At 38.1% G+C, this 26,805-nt stretch overlaps 1 protein-coding gene across 7 annotated transcripts in view; it reads left to right on the top strand.

Moving 5' to 3' along the window:
- The window catches only part of PHF8 (PHD finger protein 8), a 91,867-nt gene that overhangs the window by 48,898 nt on the left and 16,164 nt on the right, over positions 1–26,805 (top strand). For all 7 annotated transcript variants that reach the window (XM_034988057.1, XM_034987995.1, XM_034988133.1 and 4 more), the window contains 2 exons: positions 483–796; positions 25,031–25,126. In XM_034988057.1, coding sequence (XP_034843948.1) covers positions 483–796; positions 25,031–25,126 — 410 coding nt within the window. The remainder of the gene's footprint in view (positions 1–482; positions 797–25,030; positions 25,127–26,805) is intronic.

The following is a 26,805-nucleotide window of genomic DNA, read 5'->3' as shown; positions in this document are numbered from 1 at the left end:
CAAGGGCATTCGGGCTGAAAGAATAAAGTAGACATGAAATCCGTCCTGAGGAACTTAAGATCTGGCGGAGAGTAGATGTATAAACTTCAAGAGGGATTAGTTTTGAGTTCTTTGGGAGCTGGAAGAGGGGCTAGAAGAGTCATGGAAGGAAAACTGGGCCTTTTCTGGGCCCTGTTTTTTTAAAAAATGAAAGAATTCAGCATGGGTGAACAGGAAGGGAGGTGCACCCCTCTTTTTGCCACCTTCCTTGCTCTCTGTGGAAAGACTTGGGGCAAGAAGGACTGGCCTTTACATGAAAACAGTCTTTGGTATACTATCTTGATCTGTTGGTTTAATTTCTGGTTTCTCATCTAGAATGGTCCTCTCCTTCCTCCTACCCTAACCCCTGTAGCTATTGTCCCTCCTCCCTGACTATTCTGATGACTGGTTTCTTCCAACAACTAGAGAAACTCCCTCAAGCATTTCTCCTCTGTCCCTTGCAGCGAGGCCCCTGCCTCTCCCAGCACTCAGGAGGCCATCCAGGGCATGCTGTGCATGGCCAACCTGCAGTCTTCATCATCCTCACCAGCTACCTCCAGCCTTCAGGCCTGGTGGACTGGGGGCCAGGACCGAAGCAGTGGGAGCTCCAGCAGTGGGCTGGGCACTGTGTCTAGCAGTCCTGCTTCCCAGCGCACCCCAGGGAAGCGGCCCATCAAGCGGCCAGCATACTGGAGAACCGAGAGCGAGGAGGAGGAAGAGAATGCCAGTCTGGATGAACAGGACAGCTTGGGAGCATGCTTCAAGGATGCAGAGTATAGTAAGGGCAGCCGAGCACTTGGGTCCAGGCCAGAAGTGCTCCCCCTAGCCCCAGTCTCAGACCCAGTCCCAATCCAGGACAGCCTGTGACAATAATGAGCAAAGACCTTGCCTTAAGCTTGATGCTCACTTTCTCTGAGTCATGTTTTCTTAATCTGTAAAATGGAAATATCTACAGGTTGATGTAAGAATTAGAGATGATTCTTCTACAGAGCACCTGGCACATTGTCTTGCTCATGGAAGACCCTCAGAAAATAATTAGCTATCATTCATTTTTTTAAAGATTTATTTATTTATTAGAGAGAATGTGGGGGGGAGGGGTAGAGGGAGAGGGAGAGAGAGAATCTCAAGCAGACTCTGCGCTGAACGTGGAGCCCAACACGGGGCTCGATCTCACAACCCTGAGATCATGACCTGAGCTGAAATCAAAAGTCAGGTGCTTAACTGACTGAGCCACCCAGGTGCCGCAGCTATCATCCATTTTTTTTATTATGTTCAGTTAGCCACTGTATAGTACATAATTAGTTTTTGATGTAGTGTTCAGTGATTCATTAGTTAAGTGTAACACCCAGTGCTCATCACATCCACTTTTAAAACTGTCTAACCTTCTTTGCTGGAAACTCTTTTTTTCAAACTCTCTTGCCTGTTTTATTTCCATCACTTCCACTTCCTTCTCTGTTGTTTGGTTCATCCCTTGCAAAGGTATATAATGACCTTTCGGCGGGCTTTTTACATTTAAGAGATGACCTTTTTTTAAGCTAAGATTTATTAAGTACTACATTATATAATGCACAGTTTTGTGTAGTGCAGCAGACTTTAATGTGGATTTTAATATTATTTATTTAAATTCAATTAGCCAACTTATAGTACATCATTAGTTTTTGATATAATGTTCAATGATTCATTAGTTGTGTATAGCACCTTTAAATCTAATTGCCTAAAATTTGAACAAGACAGAGAAAGCAAAAGTTACCTTTGACTAATACTCTTCTTTCTCTGAGGAAGGTTACCCAAAGGTAAACTGTTATCAGTTGATACATACCTTTCATTTTCTTATACTTAAACCACATGTAGACACAAATACAGTTTTGTGTAGTATTCATGGTTCTACAACTTGCTTGGACATCTTTCAACATCAGTACATAGAGATCTATCTACTTCATCAGTACATTGAAATCTACCTGTTGTGTAGTAGTCTATAGCATAGATGTGCCATCATATTTTTAACCATTCCCTACTGATTAACATTTAGGTTGTTTCTCATTTTATAGTTTGACTAACAATGCTGCAGTGAAAATTCTTGTAAATAACTCTTTGTGCCCATGTGCCCGCTAACATTTCTGTAGGGTGCTAGACCTGCTAGGTTGAACGGTATGTACAAAATAAATGTTAACAGTGCCAAATTCTCCTCTGAAAGGGCCAGTGTATGAGCAGTGTATGAGCCTTAACCAGCAGTGGATATTACCAGTCCTCTTGATTTTTGGAAATCTGATAGCAAAAAATGGTGTTTCAGTTTGTTTTATATGTTTATTGGCTCTTTATTTTTTTTTTAATTATTTTTTTAAAAAGATTTTATTTATTTATTTATTTGACAGAGAGAGAGACACAGCAAGAGAGGGAACACAAGCAGGGGGAGTGGGAGGGGGAGAAGCAGGCTTCCCGCCGAGCAGGGAGCCCGATGCGGGGCTTGATCTCAGGACCCTGGGATCATGACCTGAGCTGAAGGCAGACGTTTAACCATCTGAGCCACCCAGGTGCCCCTTTTTTTAATTTTATTATGTTATGTTAGTCACCATACAATACATCATTAGTTTTTGATGTGGTGATCCACGATCCATTGTTTTCGTATAACACCCCATGCTCCATGCTGTATGTGCCCTCCTTAATACCCATCACCGGGCTAACCAATCCCCTCTCCCCCCTCCCCTCTAAAACCCTGTTTGTTTCTCAGAGTCCATAGTCTTTCATGGTTCATCTCTCCCTCCAATTCCGCCCCCCCGTCATTTTTCCCTTCCTTCTCCTATTGTCCTCCATGCTATTCCTTATGTTCCACAAATAAGTGAAACCATATGATAATTGACTTTCTCTGCTTGACTTATTTCACTTAGCATAATCTCCTCTAGTCCCATCCATGTTGATGTAAAAGTTGGGTATTCATCCTTTCTGATGGCTGAGTAATATTCCATTGTATATATGGACCACATCTTCTTTATCCATTCATCTGTTGAAGGGCATCTCAGCTCTTTCCACAGTTTGGTTATTGCGGACATTGCTGCTGTGAACATTGGGGTGCATATGGGCCTTCTTTTTTTTTTTTTTAAAGATTTATTTATTTTAGAGAGCAAGCGAGCACAGGGCGGGGGAGGGGCAGAGGGAGAGGGAGTCTCAAGCAGACTCTGCACTGACCGTGGAGTATGACGCAGGGCTCGATCCCACAACCTTGAGATCACAACCCAAGCCTAAATCAAGAGTCGGCCACTTAACAGACTGTACCACCCGGGTGCCCCTTCTTTATTTCTTTTCTGTGAATTAATTCACTCAGTTTCACCCATTTTTCTATTAGGATGGTGGTTTTTTTTAATTGATTTGTAGTTCTCTATGTAGTCTAGATTTCTTAGAGTGTTTTTTTTAATATATTCTGGAAATGTTGCAAAATGTTTTCTTTTAGTCTGCTGCTTGTATTTTAATTTTAGTTATGGTATCTTTTAGCATGTAGATTTCAGTTTTTGCATAGTTACCTTTATAAATTTTTTAAATATTTTGTTTTGTGAAAGAAGATTCATATATTTTTACCAAAAACCTGTATAGATGTTAAAATTTTATCTCTTTCTCTGGAATTAAGTTTTATGAATTATGGGAGGTAAGAATCTAACTTAATTTTTTTCCATATGGTTAGTCATTTGCCCCAACACCATTTATTCACTAGTTCATCATTATCCCCCTGGTTTGAAATTCTTCTTTTGTCATAAACTAAATTCCCATCTGTATGTGGATTTGTTTTTCTACTCTGTTCCCAGCTCTCTCACTTAATAGCTGTGTGACATTGGACAAGCTCTCTGTGCTTCTCTGTTAGAATAGTACCTACTTCACAGGTTGTTGTGAGGATTAAATGAATTAATATACATAAAGCACTTAGGACATTGCCTAGCACGTGGTAAGTGCTGTGTGTTAGATATTATAAATATTTTTCTGTTCTCTAAAATTTGTCCATTTCTGTTAGGTTACCACATAGGTTAGTTACTATAGGCCTTGTATCTCGTAGGGCAAATCCCCTCTGCAGAACTTGCATTAGACCTAGGGAGGGCACAGATTTCCAGCAAGCCCATCATCTCTGAATGGAGCTGTGATTGGTCTTAGGGGCATGCCACGTTCTCCTGGCCACTCACCTTAACCTTCAGCAGTCACATCAGCCTACAGCTAAAACATCTGCCCCTGGTCTAACTACTCCCCTCTGCTTCCTGCTTTGCCCAGCGACATGAGAAAGGCAGTTTAATAAGGAGATGCCAACCTACTTGTTCTTATTCTTCCAGACTTTCTAGGCCATTATTGTGTTTTTTCTATTCCAGATGGATTTTAGAATCAGCTTGTCAAATTCTATGGAAAATCCTTTTGGGATTTTTTTATTATTATTATTAGGATTGCATGGCATTGGTAGATTTATGGAAACCATCATCTTTCATCAGAGGCCTTTCTGCTATAATAAGATGTATGTATTCTTGAAAAACTTTGTGTCCTGAAAACTTGTACACTAAAAATAATAGGACTTACAAGAAAAAGAGGGCTAGGGGCACCTGCCTCAAAATTTCTGTGGCTTTGAAGCCAAAACAGGATTATTATTAGGACTGCCATTATTTGGGTGTTTTGGGATTTGCTAACTGGCATTTGCCCTTAGCATCAGAGTCAGTGGGTTCTTGGTAGCCTTAACCCCTGGGCTGAGGCTTCTTCTTTGCAGATGGATGTAGGTTTTTGAGGGCATTTGCTTAAGATAGATATCCGCATCATCAAATTAAAATCTGATCCAGGGCCTAAGCTTCAGCAATCTTTTTGTCTTTTTCAACACAGGGCAAGTGTCTCCATAGTTTCCTGATGTGCTTTCTTAGCCATCCTCTTCTCCCATCAGAGCTTAATTTTGTAGAAAACAAAGGCACCATTTGCTCTTCCTCTAATGGGAGGCACTATTGTGGGATTTTTGGCTTTTGTCTATAGGTATTCATGTATTGCTAAGGCTTTCTTGGTAATTGTGAGAAAATTCAGTGCAACTTCTGGATGGCTTTGATGTCATTCTGCTATTTACCTTTTGGGCATGACCAGTCACAAAACAGGCCACCTTGTCCTTCTGTCTTCAGTCATGGTCGGTCTCTCTATTCGGGTTTTCTTATATATGTCTTCTTCAGTTTACTAGGTGTTTTTTAGTTTGGTTCCTATTGAAAGTGGCATCTTTTTATCTATTACATTTTCCATTTGGCTGTTGCAAGTATGCAGGAAAAGAATTGATCTTTCCATTTTGATCCTGTATCAGACCGCCTTACTATACTCTTACTAGTTTTATTAATTTTTCAGTTCATTGTCTTGGGCTCTTGAGGGAGGTGATCTTTGTCCCCTCTCTTAGTCTGCTAGGGCTGCCATAATAAAATACCACAGACTGGATGGCTTAAACAACAGAAATTTATTTTCTCACAGTTTTGGAGGCTGGAAGTCCAAGATCAAAGTGCTGGCGGTGTTGGGTTCCCCTGAGGCCTCTCCTTGGCTTGCAAATGACCACCCTCTTGCTGCTTCCTCATCTGATCTTCCCTTTGTGAACACGGGCCCCTGATGTCCTTGTGTATATCCTAATCTCTTCTTAAAGGACACAGTCAAGTTGTATTAGGGCCCACCCTATTGGCCTCATTTTAACTTAATTATCTCTCTGAAAGTCTTATCTCCGAGTACAGTCACATTCTGAAGTACTGGGGGTTAGGAACTCAACATTTGAATTTTGGAGGGGGTTGGGGAGACACAGTTTAGCTCATAATATCCCTTTTCTTTCACGTATTCATACATCTAGATTTTTCTAGTTTTATTACAGTGTTGAGTAGTCACAGTGATAAGGGGGCATCCTTGTCTTATTTCTGACCTTAGAGGTAATGCTGCCAGTGGTTTTCCACTTAATACATAGGGCTCTGTAGGTCTCTGGTAGGCTATGTTCATGAAATTCAGGGGAGTATCTATCTCTAGTTTTAGAGGTTTTTGGTTTTTTTTTAAGATCAGAAATGGAATTAGGTTTTAGCAAATGGTTTTTGGCATCTTTTGATTATAAATACATCGTTTTTCTCTGTTAATTTGTTAGTGCTGGTTTACAGTAAGAAATAGAATTACTGCTTTTGAGCTGACATTTTCTTCTTGGGATTGGCTGTACTTGATCATGGTATTTAACAATTTTGTTTAGTTCATTTGATTACTAATCGTCTTGTTTGTTTACTCAAGTTCTGGTTTTATTTTACTCCTTTCTCTTAATGTTCTTTGTACAACATCTCAGGTTGAAAGCTCTTTTCCTTTATTTTCAGTCTGTTTTCCCTTTTGATAAAGGTTTTTTTTTAATTTTATTTTTTAAATTAGCACGAAGTAAAATTGGCTTTGTTGGTATACACATGTTTAGATTCTTGTAACCACCACCAAAATGAGCATATAGAACCTCCTCAAACTCCCTTATGTTGTCCCTTAGTAGTCATGCCCTCCCTCTACCCCTAACACCTGGCAACCACTGAGCTCCTCTCCATCCCTGTGGTTTTTGCCTTTGCCAGGATGTCACATAAATGGAGTTGTACAGTGTGTAATATTTTCAGATTAGCCTCTGTTACTCAGCATAATGCTCTTAAGATTCATCCATGTTGTTGTGTTTCAATAGATTGTTCCTTTTTATTGCTGTAGTCCATTGTATACCACAATTTCTTTATCCGTTCACTCACTGAAGGACATTTGGGTTGTTTCCAACTTTGGGTGATTATGAATTGAGCTGCTATGAACATGCACGTGCAGGCTTTAGGTAAATGCCTTAGAATGGGATTCCTGGACTGTATGGGCAGTGTATAAGAAATGGCCAAGGTGTTTCCCAGAGTGGTTGTGCCATTTTACGTTCCTTCCAGTAATGTGTGAGAGTTTCAGTTATTCCACAAGCTTGTCAGCACTTGGTGTTGTCATTGTATTTATTTTAGCCATCCTAATATGCATATAATGAATAGCTCATTTAGTGGCTTGTCTAATGGCTACTGATATATCTATTGGCCATTCATGCATACATCCTCTTTTTTGAGATGTCTTTAAATAGACACTTTGAATAACTTTTGCCTATTTTTTATTGAGGTATAATTAACATAGAGTATTATATTAGTTTCGGGTACACAATATAATGCTTCAGCAGTTCTGTACATTACTCAGTGCTCATCAAGATAAGTGTACTTTTGGCCCCTGGGTGGCTCAGTCTGTTAAGTGTCTGCCTTTGGCTCAGGTCATGATCCCAGGGTCCTGGGATCGAGTCCTGCGTCAGGCTCCCTGCTCAGCTGGGAGCCTGCTTCTCCCTTTCCCTCTGCTGCTTCCCCTGCTTCTGCACTCTCTCCTTCTCTCTCTTTCTGTCAAATAAATAAAATCTTTTTAAAAAAGATAGGTGTACTCTTAATCCCCTTTATCTATTTCACCCATTCCCCCTAATCACCTCCCTTGGCAACCAGCAGTTTGTTCTCTGTATTTAATATTCTGGTTTTTTGTTTGCTTGTTCCTTTGTTTTGTTTCTTAAATGAGTAAAATCATATGGTATTTGTCTTTCTCTTACTGACTTATTTCACTTAGCATTATACTCTATAGGTCCCTTTACATTGTTGTAAATGGCAGGATCTCATTCTTTTCTGTGGCTGAGTAGTAGTCCATTGTGTGTGTGTGTATAGATATGAGATATATATATATATATATCTTGTATCTTCTTTATTCATTCATCTGTGGATGGACTTATCTATGGATGAGTTGCTTCCATATCATGGCTATTATAAATAATGCTGCAGTAAACATAGGAGTGCATATATCTTTTCAAATTGGTGTTTCATTTTCTTTGGGCAAATACCCAGTAGTGGAATTACTGGATCATGTGGTAATTCTTTTTAATTTTGAGGAACTTCCATACCGTTTTCCACAGTGGCCATCTTACCACTTGCATTACCACATACAGTACACCACAGTTCCCTTTTCTCTGCATCCTCGCCAACAGTTGTTATTTCTTGTCTTTGATTTCAGCCATTCTGACAGATGTAAGGCGATACCTCACTATAGTTTTGTTTTGCATTTCCATGATGATTAGTGATGTTGAGCATCTTTCGTGTGTCTGTTGGCCATTTATATGTCTTCTTTGGGAAAATGTCCTTTCAGGTCCTCTGTCCATTTTTAAATCAGATTATTTGGGGTTTTTTGGTGTTGAATTATATAAATTTTTAATATTTTTTGGATATTAACCCCTTATTGAATACATCATTTGTAGATATCTTCTCCCATTCCGTGGGTTGCCTTTTTGTTTTGTTGATGTCTGCAAAAGCTTTGTATTTTGGTGTAATCCAAATAGTTTAATTTTGCTTTGGTTCCCCTTGCCTGAAGAGACTTATCTAGAAAAATGTTTCTACTTCCAATGTCAAGGAGATTACTGCCTACATTTACTTCTAGGAGTTTTATGGTTTCAGGTCTCACATTTAGGTCCTTAATCTATTTATAGTATATTTTTTGTATGGTCCAGTGAAGATGGTCCAGTTTCATTCTTTTGCATGTAGCTGTCCTGTTTTCCCATCACCATTTATTGAAGAGACTTTCTCCCCGTTGTATATTCTTGCCTCCTTTGTTGTGGATTAATGGACTGTATGAGTGTGGGCTTATTCCCAGGTTCTCTATTCTTTTTGATTGATCGATGTGTCTGTTTTTGTGCCCGCACCATACTGTTTTGATTACTGCAGCTTTGTAATATATTTTGAAATTCAGGATTGTGATACTTCCAGCTTTGCAGCTTTGTTCTTCTTTCTTAAGATTGCTTTGGCTATTCAGGGTCTTCTTTGGTTCCATGCAAATTTTAGGATTGTTCTAGTTCTGTGAGAAAATGTTGTTGGTATTTTGAAAGGGATTGAATTAAATCTGTAGATTGCTTTGGGTAGTATGGACACTTTAACATTATTTGTTCTCCCAATCCATGAGCATGGAATATCTTTCCATTTGTTTGTGTCATCTTCAATTTCTTTCATCATCGTTTTATAGTTTTTTAAAATACAGGTCTTTCACTTTATTAAGTTCATGCCTAGGTATTTTATTATTTTTGGTACAGTTGTAACTGGATTTGTTTTCTTAATTTCTCTTTTTGCTACTTAATTTTTAATATATAGAAATGCAGCAGGTTTCTGTGTGTGCAATTTTGTTTCCTGCAACTTTACTGAATTCATTTATCAGTTCTCCTAGATTTTTGGTGGTGTCTTTAGGGTTTTCTATTTGTAGTATTATGTCATCTTCAAATAATGAAACTTTTACTTTTTCCTTACCAATCTAGATACGCTTTTTTTTTTTTTTTTTTTTTTTAGATACCCTTTATTTCTTTTTCTTGTGTGACTGCTATGGCTAGGACTTACAGTTCAGTGTTGAATAAAAGTGGTGAAAGTGGACATCCTTGTCTTGTTCCTGATCTTAGGGGGAAAGCTCGCAGTTTTTCTTCATTGAGTATGATGTTTGCCGTGGGTTTTTCATAGATGGCCTTTATTGTGTTGAGGTATATGTTCCTTCTAAACCTACTTTGTTGAGAATTTATATCATGAATGGATGTTGTACTTTGTCAAATGCTTTTTCTACATCTATTAAAATGATCGTATGGTTTTATCTTATTGATGTGATGTATCATGTTGATTGATTTGTGAATATTGAACCACTCTTGCATCCTGGGAATAAATTCCACTGGAGTGTGGTGAATGATTTTTTTAATATATTGTTGGATTCAGTTTGCTACTATTTTGTTGAGGATTTTTGCATCTGTGTTCATCAGAGATACTGGCCTGGAGTTTTCTTTTTTTGGTGTCTTTATCTGGTTTTGGTATCAGGGTTATGGTGGCCTTGCAGAATGAATTTGGAAGCTTCCCTTCCTCTTCAATTTTTTTTTGAAATAATTCAAGAATAGGTGGGTATTAACACTTCTTTTTTTTTTTAAGATTTTATTTATTTACTTGACAGAGAGAGACACAGCGAGAGAGGGAACATAAGCAGGGGGAGTGAGAGAGGGAGAAGCAGGCTTCCCGCCAAGCAGGGAGTCCGATGCAGGGCTCATTCCCAGGACCCTGGGATCATGACCTGAGCCGAAGGCAGACGCTTAACGACTGAGCCACCCAGGTGCCCCAACACTTCTTTAAATGTTTGGTAGAATTCACTTGTGAAGCCATCTGGTCCTAGACTTGTTTGTTGGGAGTTTTTTGATTATTGATTCAATTTCATTGCTGGTAATCAGTCAGTTCAGATTTTCTATTTTTTCTTGTTTCAGTTATGGAAGGTTATATGTTTTTAGGGATTTATCCATTTTTTCCTGGGCTGTCCACTTTGTTGGCATATAATTTTTCGTAGTATTCTCTTATAATCCATTGTATTCCTCTGGTGAGGATTGTTATTTCTCCTCCATTCTGATTTTGTTTGAGTTCTCTCTTTTTTCCTTGATGAATCTGGCTAAAGGTTTATCCATTTTGTTTATATTTTCCAAGAACCAGCTCTTTTTTAATTGATCTGTTCTATTGTTTCTTTATTTCTGTTCTACTCTTTATTATGTCCTTCCTTCTATTTAGCTTGGCTTTGTTTGTTCTTCTTTTTCTAGCTCCTTTAGGTGTCAGGTTAGGGTGTTTATTGAGATTTTTCTTGTTTCTTTAAGTAGGCCTGTATTGCTGTAATCTTCCCTCTTAGAACAGCTTTTGCTGCATCCCAGTGATTTTGGACCATTATGTTTTCATCCTCATTTGTTTCCATGTATTTTTTAAATTCCTTTTTGATTTCTTGGTTGACCCAATCATTGTTTAGTAGCATGTTATTTAGCCTCCAATTATTTGTGCTCTTTCCAGAGTTATCCTTGTGGTTGATTTCTAGTTTCATACTGTTGTAGTCGGAAAAGATACATGGTATAGTTTCACACTTTTTGAATTTATTGAGACTTGTTTCATGGCCTAACATGTGATCTGTTCTGGAGAAGGTTCCACGTGCACATAAAAAGGATGTGTATTCTGTTGTTTTTAGGTGGAATAGTCTGAATATATCTGTTAGGGCCATCTGGTCCAATGTGTCATTCAAAGCTGTTGTTTCCTTGTTGATTTTTTTGTCTGGATGATCCTTTCACTGAGGTAAGTGGGGTGTTAAAGTCCCTGACTATTATATTACTGTCTCTTCCTTTGTCTGTTAATGGTTACTTTATGTATTTAGGTGCTCCCATGTTGGGTGCCTAAATATTTACAGTTGTTCTATCCTCTTGTTGTATTGTTCCCTTTATCATTAGGTGGTGTCCTCCTTTGTCTCTTGTTGCAGTCTTAGTTTTAAAGTCTATTTTGTTTGATATCAGTATTGTTACCAGCTTTCTTTTTGCTTCTGTTTGCGTGGTAAATGTTTTTCCATCCTTTCACTTTCAGTCTGCATATGTCTGATGCAAGTCTCCTGTAGACAGCATATAGATAGGTCTTACTCTTTTATCCATTCCACCACCCTGTGTCATTTGATTGGAGCGTTTAGTCTGTTTACATTTAAAGTAATTATTGCTAGGTATGTACTTACTGCTATTTTGTTATTTTTCCATTGTTTTTATACTTCTTTGCTCTCTTCCCTTGTAGTTTAATTGCATTCTTTCATGATATGCTTGGATTCCTTTCCCTTTATTTTTTGTGTATGTATTACAGATTTTTGATTTGTGGTTACCATTAGGTTCATAATAACATCTTATGCGTATAGCAGTCTATATTAAGTTGATGGTCACTTAAGTTTGAACCCATTTTAAAGCATTACATTTTTACCACTCCCCATGTTTTATGTATACAATGTCATACTTTACATCATTTTATTTTGTGAATCCCTTGACTGATTTTTTTAGATATAATTGATTTTACTGTTTTTGTTTTTGTGCTTTAATCTCCATACTGGTTTGATAAGTGATTCATGTACTACTTTTATTATGTGTTCGCATTTTACCTGTGAAAATTTTCCCCATCATTTGCTTACTCATGATTATGGCCTTCTCTTTCCACTCGAAGAATTCCCTTTAACATTTCTTGCAGAGCTTGTTTATTGGTGATGAACTCCTTTAACCTTTGTTTGGCTGGGAAACTTTTTTTTAAAAGAGAGGGAGTAAAGGGAAGGACAGAGGGAGAGAAAGAGGAGAATCTTAAGCAGGCTCCATGCGCAGTATGGAGCCTGATGCAGGGCTCAGTCTCACAACCCTGAGATCATGACCTGAGCTGAAATCAAGAGTCAGACGCTTAACTGACTGAACCACCCAGACACCCCTGGCTGGGAAACTCTTTATCTGTCTTTCTATTGTGAATGATATCCTTGGTGTGTAGAGTATTCTTGGTTGCAAGTTTTTTCCTTTCAGCACTTTGCATGTATCATGCCACTCTCTTCTGGCCTGACAAGTTTCTGCTGAAAAAAATCAGCTGATAACCTTATGGGGTTTCTCTTATATGTAACTGTTTTATTTTCTCTTGTTGCTTTTAAAATTCTCTTTATCACCACTTTTTGCCATTTTAATTACTACGTGTCTTGGAATGGACCTCCTTGGGTTAATTTTTTTTTCCCCTTGAGTTAATTTTGTTGGGTGCTCTCTGTGCCTATGGGATCAGGATATCTGTTTCCTACCCCAGATTAGGGAAGTTTTCAGCTATTATTTCTTCAAATAAATTCTCTGCCCCCTTCTCTCTCTTTTCTTCTTCTGCAATCCCTGTAATGTGAATGTTAACCACACTTGATTGATGTCACAGAGTTCCTTAGTCTATTCTCATTTTTTTCTTTTTGCTGTTCAGCTTGGTTGCTTTCCATTATCTTGTCTTCCAGATTGCTGATCCATTCTCCTGCCTCCTCTAATCTACAATTGATTCCTTCTAGTATATTTTTATTTCATTTATTGAGTTCTTCATGTCTCACTGGTTCTTTTTTATATTTTCTGTCATGTTTGTTGAAGGTCTCACTGAGATCCTCCACTCTTTTCTCAAGTCCAGTGAGTATTTTTATGACCATTACTTTGAATTTTCTATCAGGCATATTACTTATCTTCATTTCGTTTAGCTCTGTTGCTGTGGTTTTGTCCTGTTCTTTCATCTGATACAGATTCCTCTGTCTCCTCATTTTATCTGACTGTCTTTGTTTCTGTGTATTAGGAAATTAGGCTACATCTCCTGATCTTGAAAGTAGTGACCTTATGAAGAAGAGGTGTTGTAGTGCCCTGTAGCACAATGCCCCCTGTTCACCAGAACCAGGCAATTTAGGGGTGTCTCCTATGTGGGTGCATGTGCCCTACTGTTGTAGCTGCTCTGTGTTTGCCTTCAGTCCAGTTGGTTGCAGTGGCCCTCTCTGCCTACTTTGGGCACACAGGGCAGGGTTTGGTCCCTGTGCTGTTAAAGGGCCTGTCTGGGGTTGCCAGTAGCTACATGAACTACTGAGGTATCAGTAGTTAGACACTTGCCTGCCCTCAGCCCATCTGCTGGGGCTGCAGTCACATTGACCTGCAGGGCAATCTCCCTATGTAGTACTCTGGAAGGCTTTCATTGGTTGGTGGGGCTGACAGACCAGATGCCTGCTCCCAGTCCAGGACTGATGGGCAGAGCACTATCTCTGTGCTGCCAGTTATAAGGTTTGGGTGCTGGAACTGAGGGCATTCTGGTGTGTGTGGTTATCTTCCCTTCTCCCCAGGGCAGTAGTCACTTTGGAGTGGCACTCTTCCCTGCTGGGGTTGCTTGCAAGGTGTGTTGGGACAGGAGGAGTAGCTTTGGAGGGAGCCCTGCCTCCTGAGTTGGATGGGCTGATTGGCAGGAGAGCATGGGGGTAAGGCACATGATGCTAGCAAGATAGGTGGACAATGTTTGCACTGGTTCCCACCAAGTGGCCTATCTAGGCTGGGGATGGGGGAAGAGAAATGGTGCCCACCAATGGTTTTGTTCTTAGAGAGGTCTCCTAAAAATCCCCGCCCCTCCAGCACAAGTTCTGAGATTAGTAAATAAATCTTCAGTATAAAAGCACCCCAGGTGCTTTTCAGACTGCTGCTTCTATGCTTTATATTGGCTGGGTTGTTACACGGGCCCCTAAGGGGCTGGGACCCAGTTCCCTGTTGCCCCCCAGCTCTCCAGGATCTAAGCCCTCTCTAGGATCTAAGCCTGTTGATTTTTAAAGCACCCAGAGGTAAACCCTGCTGACTGTAAAAACTCTCAAAGTGAAGCCCCACTTGTTTTCAAAACCAAATGTTATGGAAAATTTGTCTTCCACAGTCTTCCTCTGTGCCTGGGGTGCCTGGAGTGGGGTCTCATCCTCTCACTTCTTTGTGCTTGTAGTGTCCCTTCTGTTTATGGTTAGTCTTGTTTCCATCCCTCCTACCGTTTTTGATGTGGTCTTCTGTCTATAATTAACTGTGTAATATCTGTTCTGCCAGTCTTTGTGTCATTTTCAGGGTCAGTTGCACGGATGTGGCTGTTTATCTTGGTGTGTCTCTGGAACAAAGTAAGCTCAGGATCCTCCTATTCCTCCATCTTCCAACTTTGCCTGTTTTTTAATTGGGTTTTTTTTTCTTAAATGTTGAGCTTTGAAAGTTCTTTATATAGTCTGAGTTCAAGTCTCTTGTCAGATACAGGATATTTTCTCCTAGTCTGAGCTTCTCTCATTCTTAACACCTCCTTTCTTAAAACAAGCACTTTCATTTTCTAGAAAGTCCAGTGTATCAGTTTTATCTTTTAATGATTATGCTTTTTGTGTCTCATTTAACAATTCTTTATGTAAACTCAGGTCATAACAGTTTTTGCCTCTCATCTAAAAATTTTACGGTTTTAGGTTTTACATTTCTAACCATGATCTATTTTGACTAAAGTTTTACATAAAGTATGTTTAGGTTGAGGTTCACCCTTTTTTTGGTGTATGGATGTCCAGTTGTTCCAAGACCATTTGTTGAAAAGACTTTTTTTTTCCCCATTGACTTACATTTGCATCTTTGTAAAAAATCAAATGGCCATATTTGTGTGGCTTTGTTTCTGGATTATTTTTTTTTTAATTGATGTATAGATCTATCTCTTTGCCAATACCTCACTGTCTTGATTACTGTAGCTTTACAGCAATTCTTAAGATCAAGTGGTATGAATTCTTCAATTTTGCCTTTCCATGTAAATTTTAGAATTAGTTTGTCTGAATCCACAAAAATTTCTACTGGGATTTTGATTGGAAATGTGTTTAAATGTATACATCAATCTGGGGAGAATTGGCATCTTTTTTTTTTTATTGAGGTAAAATTCACAAAACATGTAGTTTAACTATTTTAAAGTGTACAACTCAGTGGCATTTAGTGCATTTTCCAAGACATTTTTTTCACCCCAGGAAAAACTCCCCATATCCATTAAGTGATTGTTACCCTTGCTGCCCCCTCTTCTTGTCCTCTGGTAACCACTAATCTGCTCTCTGTCTGTATGGGTTTTCCCATTATAGAGATTTCATATAAAAGTAATCATGTAATATGTGACCTTTTGTGTCTGCCTTCTTTTCTTTAGCATAATGTTTTCAAGGTTCATCTAAGTTGTAGCATATATAAGTATGTTGATCCTTTTTATGGATGAATAGTTATTTCATTGTATGGATATGCCACAATTTATTTATCTGTTCATCTGCTGATGGGCATTTGGGTTATTTCCATCTTTTGGTCATTATGAATAATGCTGCTACAGACATTTGCGTCTGTTTCTGTGTGGACATATGTTTTCATTTGTCCTGGGCATACACCTAGGAGTCGAATTGCTGGGTTGTATGGTAATTCTATGTTTAACTCTTTGAGAAGTCATCAGACTGTTTCTACAATGACTGCAAGACAATTGGCATCTTAGATATCAAGTCTTCTATGTATATGGTATTCCCTCTGTATTTAGTCTTTTTAAAATATCTTTCATCAGTGTTTTATAGATTTTAATACAGATCCTGCACATGTTTTGTTAGATTTATCCCAAAGTTCTGTATTTTTTGGAGATGTAAATGGTACCTTTTTTAACTTTTGGTTTCTAATTGTTTAATGATAGGATACATAAATGTGGTTGATTTTGTGTTTTGACCTTGTATCCTGCAACCTTGGTATATTCACTTACTCTAGGAGTTTTTAAAAATATATTCTTGGGATTTTTTGTATAGATAATCATGCCATGTGCAAATATGGACAGTTTTATTCATTTCATTCTAATCTGTAAGTCTTTTATTTCTTCTTGCCTTTTTGTTCTGGCTAGGACTTCCAGCACACGTGGTGACAGTGAGCACCCTTACCTGTTTCCAATCTAAGGAGGAAAGCATTCAGTTTTTTCACTATTACAATGTTAGCTGTAGGTTATCAGGTTAAGGAAGTTCACTTTTTTTTTTTTAAAGGGTTACTTTATTGTTTATATTTTCCCCATGCCTTTAGTGTTTTTTTGTTTTTTTTTTTTAATTTCGGGGCTCGATCCCAGAACCCTGGGATCATGACCCCAGCCAAAGGCAGACACCTAATGATTTAGCCACCCAGGCACTTCTATTCCTGTTTTGCTGAGAGTTTGTTTACGAGTGGGTGTTGAATTTTGCCCAGTATTTTTGTTCCATCAATGGATATGATCACATGGTTTTTCTTCTTTTGTCTGTTAATATGGTAGGTTACGTTGATTGATTTTCAAATATTGAACCAGACTTAAAATTACAGTATAGACCTTACTTGATCATGGTATATTATTCTCTTTATATATAACTGGATTTGATTTGCTAGAATTTCACTGAGGATTTTTGTGTCTATGTTTATGATGGATATTGGTCCGTAATTTTCTTTTCTTTTACTCTCTGACTTTAATTTTGGTATCAGGGCAGTACTGGCCTCAAAGAATAAGCTGGGAAATATTCCCTCCTCTTCTATTTTGTAGAAGCAGTTGGGTAGAATTAGCGATTCTTTTCATTTTCGAATGTTTAGTAGAATATGTGAGTGAAACCACCTGGGCCTAGAGATTTCTTTTTCAGATTTTAACTATGGTTTTTATTTTCCTTAGTAGGTTTGGGTTATTCAGGTTATCTGTTTCTCCTTGGGTGAGTTTTGATAGTTTGTGTCGTTCGGAGAATTGATCCATTTCAGCTAAGTTGTAGAATTTATGGGTGCAGAGTTGTTTGTAGTATCCTCCTATTATCCTTCTAATGTCTGTGAGGTCTTTAGCATCTCTCTCTTTTTATTCTTGATATTAGTAATCTGTGTCTTGTCTTTTTTTCTTGGTCCTTCTTGCTGGCATTTTATCAATTTAATGGATCTTCTCAAAGGACCTGCTTTTGGTTTTATTTAATATTTACTACCATTTGTTTTATTACTCAGGGTTTAGTCTATGTTGATAATTTTGCATTATGAACTTGAGAAGAATGTGTATTCTACTAATGTTGGGTTGAGTGTTCTATAAATTTCAATTAGATCAAGTGGATTGATGGGTATGTCTTCTTGTCATTATGTTATTATTTCATATCAGGTAATTTTCCTTGGTGTAAAGTTACTTTGTCTGATGATACAGTCAATCAGCTTTCTTTAATTAATGTTGGTATGGTGTATCTTTTTCTATCCTCATTTATTTATTTGTTCATTTATTCGTTCATTCATTCGTTTATATTTACCATGACCCAGAACGCCATCTGTATCATTTATCTTTGTTTCCCAAGTGATATTCAATTCACAGTCACACAGAATTAAGAGAAAAAAAGCTTGAATCTGTTCTCTCTGCTCTTCACTGAAATAATTTAGAATAAGATGAGGCCTCATTTCTCTCAACTAATCCAAGAGGAAACTGGTATTCACTGTTTGAAAAAAAAGAAAGGAAAATAAACTTCTAAGACTGAACTGACCCATTCATTGTAGGTCAGGAAACATCTATACACCTCACTTATCAGCAGGAAAATGCAAATGGATACAACCACATAATTACTTAGTATAATTTAGAATTCTTACTTCAGTGCTTGCAGGGATGTGGCGGGACCAAACTGGTGCAGTCTGGTGACAGGAACATTAATCGTGAAATCTCACTGTGGAACATGTAGCCCAGACAGTGTCTCCCACAAATCCATCAGGAGACCAGTTTGCCAATATTCCTGTAGGGGGCCTTGATGCCCATCCCTTGGGGAAAGGAGAAGTCAAGGGTGATAAATGTTAGCACAGTCAGAAATAATGAGCTAGATTTGCACACAGCACTAGATATTTTTCAGGAGAAATTTAAGTGACTGTTATTCTTTTATTTTTAACCTATCTGTATGATTCATTTAATGTGAGTTTTTTGTAGCCAGCATTTAGTTGAATTTTGTGGTTTAAAAAAAAATCCTTATTGATAATCTATTTTAGACCATTTACATTTAATGTAACTAATGATATGTTCAGGTAAAGGCTTACCATTTTATTATGTCATTTATATTTGTTTTCTCTGCTTTTTGTTTCTCTTTCTCATTTCCCCACCTCATTTGGATTGTTTGGATAAATTTTAGTATTTGATTTACATTTATCAATTGAGTTAAAATTTTACTATTTTTCTTGTATAACACCAGTTTTTTTTTTTTAGGGGGGAGGGACAGAGGGAGAGGCAGACTCCCTGCTGAGCAGGGAGCCTGATGCAGGACTCGATCCCAGGACCCTGAGATCCCAGGACCTGAGCCGAAGGCAGATGTGTAACCGACTGAGCCACACATGCGCCCCTGTATAACACCAGTTTTTAAAGAGACTGTCCTGGGGCGCCTGCGTGGCTCAGTCGTTAAGCGTCTGCTTTCAGCTCAGATCATGATCCCAGAGTTCTGGGATCGAGCCCCGCATCAGGCTCCCTGCTCTGTGGAAAGCCTGCTTCTCCCTCTCCCACTCCCCCTACTTGTGTTCCCTCTCTCGCTGTCTCTCTCTCTGTCAAATAAATAAATAAAATATTTAAAAAAAAAAAAATAAAGAGACTGTCCTGTCCCCATAGGATGATCTTGGCACCCTTGTCAAAAATCAGTTGACTTTGGGTGCCTGGGTAGCTCATTTGGTTAAGCATCCTATTCTTGATTTCAGCTCAGGTCATGATGTCAGGGTCGTGAGATCAAGCCCTGCATTGGGCTCCATCTGGGCTTGGAGCCTGCTTAAGATTCTCACTCTCTCTCTCTCCCTCTGCCCTTCTCCCCCCTCCCATGTTCACACATGCTCTCTTTCTCTAAAAAAAAAATATCAATTGCCTATAGATGTAGGGTTTTTTTTTTCTGGACTCTCAATTCTGTTCCATTGATCTATATGTTTATCCTTATGCCAGTACTAAAAATGTACATATCACTGTAGTTTTGTAGTAAGTTTTAAAATTGGGAAATGAAATCCTCCAACTTTGTTTTTTTTCAAGATGGTTTTTGCTATTCTGGGTCCCATTTTGGGATGAGCTTTTCCATTTCCGCAAAAAAATGCCATTGGTATTTTGATAGGAATTGCATTGAATTTGTAGAATGCTTTGGGTATTATTGCCATCTTAACAATATTAAGACATCCAATCAATGAACATAGACTGGTTTTCCATTTATTTAGGGCTTCAATTTCAGTAATGTTTTGTGGTTTTCAGTATTTAAGTCTCATATCGTCTTGGTTAAAATTTATTCTTAATTGCTTTATTCTTCTTGATGCTATTGTGAATGGAGTTGTTTTCTTAATATTCTTTACAGATTGTTATTTGCTAGTGTATAGAAATACAACTGATGTATTTTTAAAGATTTTATTTATTTGTCAGAGAGAGAGCACAAGTGGGGGGAGCGGCAGGCAGAGGGAGAAGCAGACTCCCTGCTGAGCCAGGAGCCCGATGTGGGACTTGATCCCAGGACCCTGGGATCATGACCTGAGCCGAAGGCAGATGCTTAACCAACTGAGCCACCCAGGCGCCCCTAGTCTTTCACTTTTAAGTGTGATGTTAGCTGTGGGTTTTCATAAATGCCTGTTACTGTATTGAAGAAGTGCCCTTTTCTAGTTTTCTGAATGTTTTTATCTTGAATGGGTGATGGGTTTTGTCATTCTTTACCTGCATCAACTGAGATGATCATGTGTTTTCCTTCATTTTATTAGTGTGTGTAGTATATTGACTTTCCTTTATTAGGAAAAGGAAATACATTTTTGTCATTAAACCTCAAATGAATTTAATTTTTTCTTTCACATAATTTTGAAAAATATTCCTTTTTTCTTTACTTTTCTTTCAGTTTTATTGAGAAATAATTGACATAAAGCATTGTATAAGTTTAAAGTATATGGAATAATGATGTGACTTACATATATTGTGAAATAGTTACCACAGTATGTTTAGTTAACATCCATGGTCTCATATAGTTACAAAAAAAGAAAAAGAAAGGTTTTTTTTCCCTGTGATGAGAACTTTTAGGATCTATTCTCTTAGCAACTTTCAAATAAACCAGACAGTTGTATTAACTATAGTTGTCATGTTGTACACTGATCCTTATACCTGGAAGTTTGTACCTTTTGACCACCTTCATTTAATTCCCCCCACTGTCCAATCTCTGCCTCTGGTAACTACAAATCTGATCTCTTTTTCTATGAATTTGGATTTTTTTCTTTTAGATTCCACATGTAAGCAAGATCATACAGTATTTGCCTGTCTCTGACTTATTTCACTTTGCATAATACCCTCAAGGTCTGTCCAGGTTGTTTCAAATGGTAGGATTTCCTTCTTTTTGTGGCTGACTAGTATTCCATTACACATATACCACACTTTCTTTATCCATCATGCATTGATAGATTGATTTTGTTGATTAATTTTCTTACTTTGAACCACTCTTGCATTCCTGGGATAAATTCCTCTTGGTCATGGTGTATAATCCTTTTAATAGGCTGCTGAATTTTCTAGCATTTGATTGAGGATTTTTGCATCAATACTCATAAAGCATATTGTTTGTAGTTTTCTTTTCCTGTAGTATCTTTTTCTGGCCTCATAGTATGAGTTTAGAATGTGTTCCCTCCTCTTCTATTTCTTGGATGAATTTGATAAGGATTCTTTAAATTTTTCTTTAAATGCTTGGTAGAAATCACCAGTGAAGCCATTTAGTCCTGCACTTTTCTTTGTTGGAAGCTTTTTGACTACTGATTGAATCTCTGTACTTGTAGGTTAGTTGAAATTTTCCATTTCTTTTTAAGTTAGTTTAAGTGATTTGTGTGCTTCTAGGAATTTGTCCATTTCATATAGTTTATCTAATTTGTTGGCATACAATTGTTCATAATACTCGCTTACAGTTCTTTTTATTTCCGGAAGGTCTGCAGTTATGTCTTTCATTTCTCATTTTAGGTGTTTGTGTCTTTTTTTTTTTTTTTTTGGTCACTCTATAGTTAAATACTTGCATATGTTGTTGATCTTTTTGGTGTCACTGATTCTCTTTATTGTTTTTTATTCTCTATTTAATTTACCTGTGCTCAAATTTTTATTATTTCCTTCCTTCTGTTAGCTTTGGATTTAGTTTAGTTAATCCATTTACATTTAAAGTGATTACCAGTAGGGAATGACTTATTTCTATTTTGCTGTTTGTTTTCCATGTATTGTATCATTTTGTTCCTCATTTCCTTGTAACTGCTTTCTTTTGTGTTTAATTGATTTTTTTGTAGTGTACCGATTTGATTCACTCCTCATTTTTTAAATGTTTTTTAGTTTTTTTTCCCATAAGGTAAGCCCTGGAGATTATAATTAATATCCTAACTATATAACTTTATAAGTTTAGTTTGAATCAGTACCATTTCACTTCCATAGCATACAAAGACTTCGTTCGTATACAGTTGTCTTACTTCATCTGTTATTTTTGTCACAACTTAAACCTTTATATATTGTGTTTCTGTTGACACAGATTTATAGTTATTATTGTATGCATTGGAATTCTAAATCATATAGCAAACAAAAAGAGGAGTCAGAAACCACAAATACAACAATACGGGCTTTTATATATACCTCTGTACTTACTTCTACTGGTGGTTTTGTTTCTTCATGTAACTTTGAGTTACTCTCTAACATCCTTTCATTTCAGCCTGACAGACTCTATTCAGTATTTCTTAAAGGGCAGGTTTACTAATGACAAGCTCTCTTAGATTTTGTCTACTTGAGAATGTCTTAATTTGCCTTCATTTTTGAAGGATAATTTTACCCAATATATTATTCTTGGTTGACAGTTTTTTATTTCAGTGTTTTAAATAGGTCACCTAACTGCCCGCTGGTCTCCATTGTTTTTGATTAGAAATTGATTGTTAATCTTATTGTGGATCCTCTTGAGATGACAAATTGCTTGTGTCTTGGTACTTTCAAAATTCTCTCCTTGTTTTTATCTATTGACTGTTTGAATATAATGTAGCTCATTGTGGATCTCTGAGTTTATCCTACTTGGAATTCATTGAGTTTCATAGATGTTTATCTTCATATATTTCGTAAAGTTTGGGAAGTTTTTGTCTGTTATACCTTCATATAGTCTTTCTGCCTCTTTTTTCTCTGTCCTCTCCTTCTGGGACGCCCATATGAATACGTTGGTAAGCCTGATAGCATCCCACAGGCCCCTTTGCCTCTGTTCATTTTTTCTTCTTTCTTTGTGCTCATCAGACTGGATAATTTTAATTGTGCTTTCTTCACATTCACTGATTATTTCTTCTGTCTGCTCAAAATCTTAACTATTGAATCCCTGTAGTGAATTTTTCACCACCACATTGTACTTTTCAGCTCCAGAATTTTTTTTTTTTTTTTTTTTTTTTTGACAGAGAGCTAGACAGAAGAGCACAAGCAGAGGGGGAGTGGCAGAGGGGGAGTGGCAGAGGGAGAGGGAGAAGCAGGCTCTGCACCGAGCAGGGAACCCGATGCGGGACTCGATCCCAGGACCCTGAGACCATGACCCAAGCCGAAGGCAGATGCTCAACCATCTGAGCCACCCAGGCGCCCCCAGCTCCAGAATTTCTATTTGGTTCCTTTTTATATTTTCTATCTCCTTGTTGATATTCTATTTTTTGTTGAAACAGGGTTCTCTTTGATCATATAGGGCAGTTGATTTAAAGTCCTTTGTATAGTAAGTACAATGTCAGCTTCCTCATGGACGGTTTATATCAATTTCTTTTTTTCTGTAAATAGGACATACTTTCTTGTTTCTTTGCATGCCTCATAAGTTTTTCTGAAGCTGAGACATTTTGAATATTATATAATGTGGTAACTCTGGAAGTCCTATTTTCCTCCCTCCCCAGAGTTTGCTGTTGTTGCTTACTGTGAGCTACAAGTTATCTGTTTATTTAGTGACTTTTCAAAGGATTTTTGTAGACTGTCCTTTTGTGTGTGGTCACTGAAGTATCCATTCTGTAGCCTCAGTGGTCAACTGAGATTTCTTGACAGAAATTTACTTAAATACCAAATTGAGCAGATTTTGTTGTTGTTGTTGTTAAGCCTTCCCCTTGTTGCAAGTTTTTGATTGTATTCCAGAGTCCCCAAAATGTTTATTCTTACAGTTTTTGCTAGCTCAACAGTTGCTACAGTGGAGGGACAAATACTTGGAGCTCCTAATTCCATTTGGGGGGCATCACTCCTTCTACCTTTATATTTTTAATATGCATATTTTAACTTGTATTTTCTTTAAATGTCTAGACTTACTTATTATCTACATCTTAACCTCTCTTGAATAAGACATGAACCTTAGAATGGAATTTCTTTTTGCATGTTACTTTATGCTTATTATCTCTCAATCCTCACAACTTTTCAAAGCAGGTGGTATTATTTCAATTTTACGGGTGAAGATAGTGAGACCTAGAGAAGTTTTCCTAAGTTACAAAGATAGTGAGTCAGTCCAGGATTTCAAAGTCATATCTGATCCCTAGACTCAAGGTTTTTCTGCCATACCATACTTCTTTCCTTGAGATGGAAAACCCTTTCAGACCCAACAAAATAACATTGACAGCCACTGGGGCTATTAGGGATGGGATCTTTCTCAAACAACTGTTACCAGCAGTCATTTCTTTTGAGGGACAATCGGTGACCCCTCTTTTTTTTTTTTTTTTTTAAAGATTCTTTAATAAAGGCAGGGGTTTTACCTCTTTGCCCAAGAAAAGAAGGCCTGAGAAATGAACTCATTTTCCTATTACTAGAAGGAAGTGTGAGACTGGATTCCTCTGATGAAGCAGAATTCTAGAGAAATTTGAGGCTGGTCATTAGGAGGAGTAGGATCACTAGGAAGAAGTTTCACTCTCACTTTGCTTCTCTTTTAGGTTTAGAAGCAGTAACAACAGAGTTTGACTTCATCAGTAGGATCTATCTACATCATTGTCCCATTAAATTCTACACGTGTTGCCTGTGGATTGTGAGGAAAGTGATAAAACTGGATGTTTGTGTGTATGTGTATAGAATGAGATACTTGTGTATGTGTGTTTTGCCGTTCAGATCATTCAGTTTCAGTAATCTTGTTGCCAGTTCAGCCCAAGTGGTCTTTTTGTTCCCTTTGTGTGAATAATGTGTATAGCATTTCTTTTTCCATTTCAGCCAACATTTATTGAGTACCTACTCTGCATTGTGTTAGGCTCCCTTATTTTGAAATCAAATAATACTTATCCCTGCCCTCACAGTAAATTGGGGGTAACATATTTGCTTTTCAACTCTCAAATACTATATAACAAATAACTCCAGTAGAGGTACACCCAGGATACTCTGCAGAGTTGAGACATCTGAATCAGATTAGAACAAAAAAGGCTTCTTAGGAAGTGAATCTAGAGCTGAATTTTGCAGGGTCAGTAAAGTAACTCATGAGGTTACTCACTAAATGGATGTTGAATGAGTGAATCAGAATTAGGTGATGCTTGGAGAAGGATATTTGCAGCAAAGGTACAAAAGTAGAAAGACATGAAGAGTATGTGGCACATTCAGGGATTCCTGCATTTGAGTCTGGATTAAGTAAAGGGTCTACTGGTAGGGGAGTGGGAGGAGCTGAGGTGTAAGTATCATTCTGTCTTCACCCTTCTGGATGAAATCTCAGTTTACCCTGCTTTTCCCTCTCACTGCAGTTTACCCTTCCCTGGAGTCTGATGATGATGACCCTGCTTTGAAATCTCGACCCAAGAAAAAGAAGAATTCAGATGATGCTCCATGGAGTCCTAAAGGTGATCCAGTATTCTGTCCTTAAACTCTGTAGGTATGGTTTGGGGAAAATAGGCTGGGGGTAGTTGGGATATTTAACATAAGAAGACATGATTCAGTCACTCATCTGTTTACTCAGCAAACATTTGTTGAGTACCACCTGTGTGCTAGGGTACCGTGTTAGGTGCTGGAGTGAAAATGATCGTGATAAGACACATTTCATGCACTCAGCTCAGCAAGGTCAGAGGTAATGGAGCATGTTGCTTCTGAATTTATATGGCTTGAGATGAAAAGAAGACCTTGAGCGGATTCCAGCCAGCAGTCTGAGGCTTCTGAGAACATTCTGCTACCATCATCCCAGACCTTTAGTAATATGTTGTCAAATGAAGGAAATTCTGCTGACTGTTGAACTCTACAAGGCCCAAGACTGCTTAGATTGTCACCTGTACTGGCTGAGAGGCCAGCTCTGAGGAAGGAAGAAAGAATGATCATTGAGTTGAACATGGAATTTAGAGGGTATAAAAGAATTTTATTCATCTCACTGGTTGGGTAGTTTCAAGTTGGAGGGTGTGTCAGTTAGCTTTTGCTGCTTATCAAATGACCCTAAACTTAGTGGCTTAGAACAATGACAGCCGATCATTTCTCATGATTCTGTAGGTTGGCTAAGCTATTGTTCTAGTCTTGACTGGCTTGGCCCCAGGCTGGGTGGTCTAAAAAGATCTTCTTCAGGAGTCTAGACCTAATTTGGGGTGGCTAGTGCCTCTCTCCATGTGGACTCTCCTGGTCCACCAGGAAGCCAGCGCAAGCACTTTTTCACAATAAAGCAAAAGCATGTCCATTAGCAAGAGAGGGAAAGCCCCAGTTTGCAAGCACTTTTCAAGCCTCTGCCTGTGTCTTGTTTTCCGTTGTCCCACTGGCCAAAGCAAGTTACATGGTCAAGCCTCAATTCCAGGGGTGGAGATATAGATTACATCTCTTGAGACAGGGAGCTGCAGAATCCTCGTCTGCATGCAGGGAGATGTGGGCAAGTTGAAAGCCAGTACTGCAACAGTCTGCCACAGACGGTGCTCGCACCTCAGTACCCATGGTTCCCTAGGAAATCCCCTGCTGGCTCCACCCATCCTTATCTGGCCTTTCTGCTATTTGCTTGGGGTTGGGGGAATGGGGTGGTAGGGTAATCCTAGAAGTGCTGTCTTAGTGAGTCAGTCAGCAAATGTTACTATTTTCTGATTGTATTTTTTCCCTATAGTTTCTGGCTGATTAGCACAGTAGGAAAGTTGGAAAATACAGAAAATAAAAGAACGTGTAAGGAAGAAACCACCCATGATTCTGCTACCCAGAGGCAGCCCCTGTATTAATGTTTTGACGTGTTACCTTCAAATCTGTTTTTCCTATGTGTTTCTTTTTATGGTTGAAATTACAGTGTGTATACAATCCTGTATCTTGCTTTAAATTTTTTTGACTTTTAAATTAATGTGTATATGATAGCAAATCATATAGCACAGAGGAGTTTAGGATGAAATATAGTGGTCTTCACCTCTGCTTTCCTCACCTCCAGTCCCATGCCTGAAAGACAACCTTCTAGTTTTCTTTTTTTCTGGTCATTACCTCCAAAACTCAAGCTAATAGGGTTTATACCACTATTTCTTGATGTATAAACTTAGCCTCTGTTTCTCTTCCTCTCAGCTTCTGTCAGTCTCTC

Source organism: Mirounga leonina, unplaced genomic scaffold (genome assembly GCF_011800145.1).
Source record: "Mirounga leonina isolate KUSES-001 unplaced genomic scaffold, KU_Mleo_1.0 Mir_101529, whole genome shotgun sequence".
NCBI lineage: Eukaryota > Metazoa > Chordata > Mammalia > Carnivora > Phocidae > Mirounga > Mirounga leonina.
Note: the sequence above shows the minus strand (reverse complement) of the source record. Positions and strands in the feature narration are given on the sequence as shown.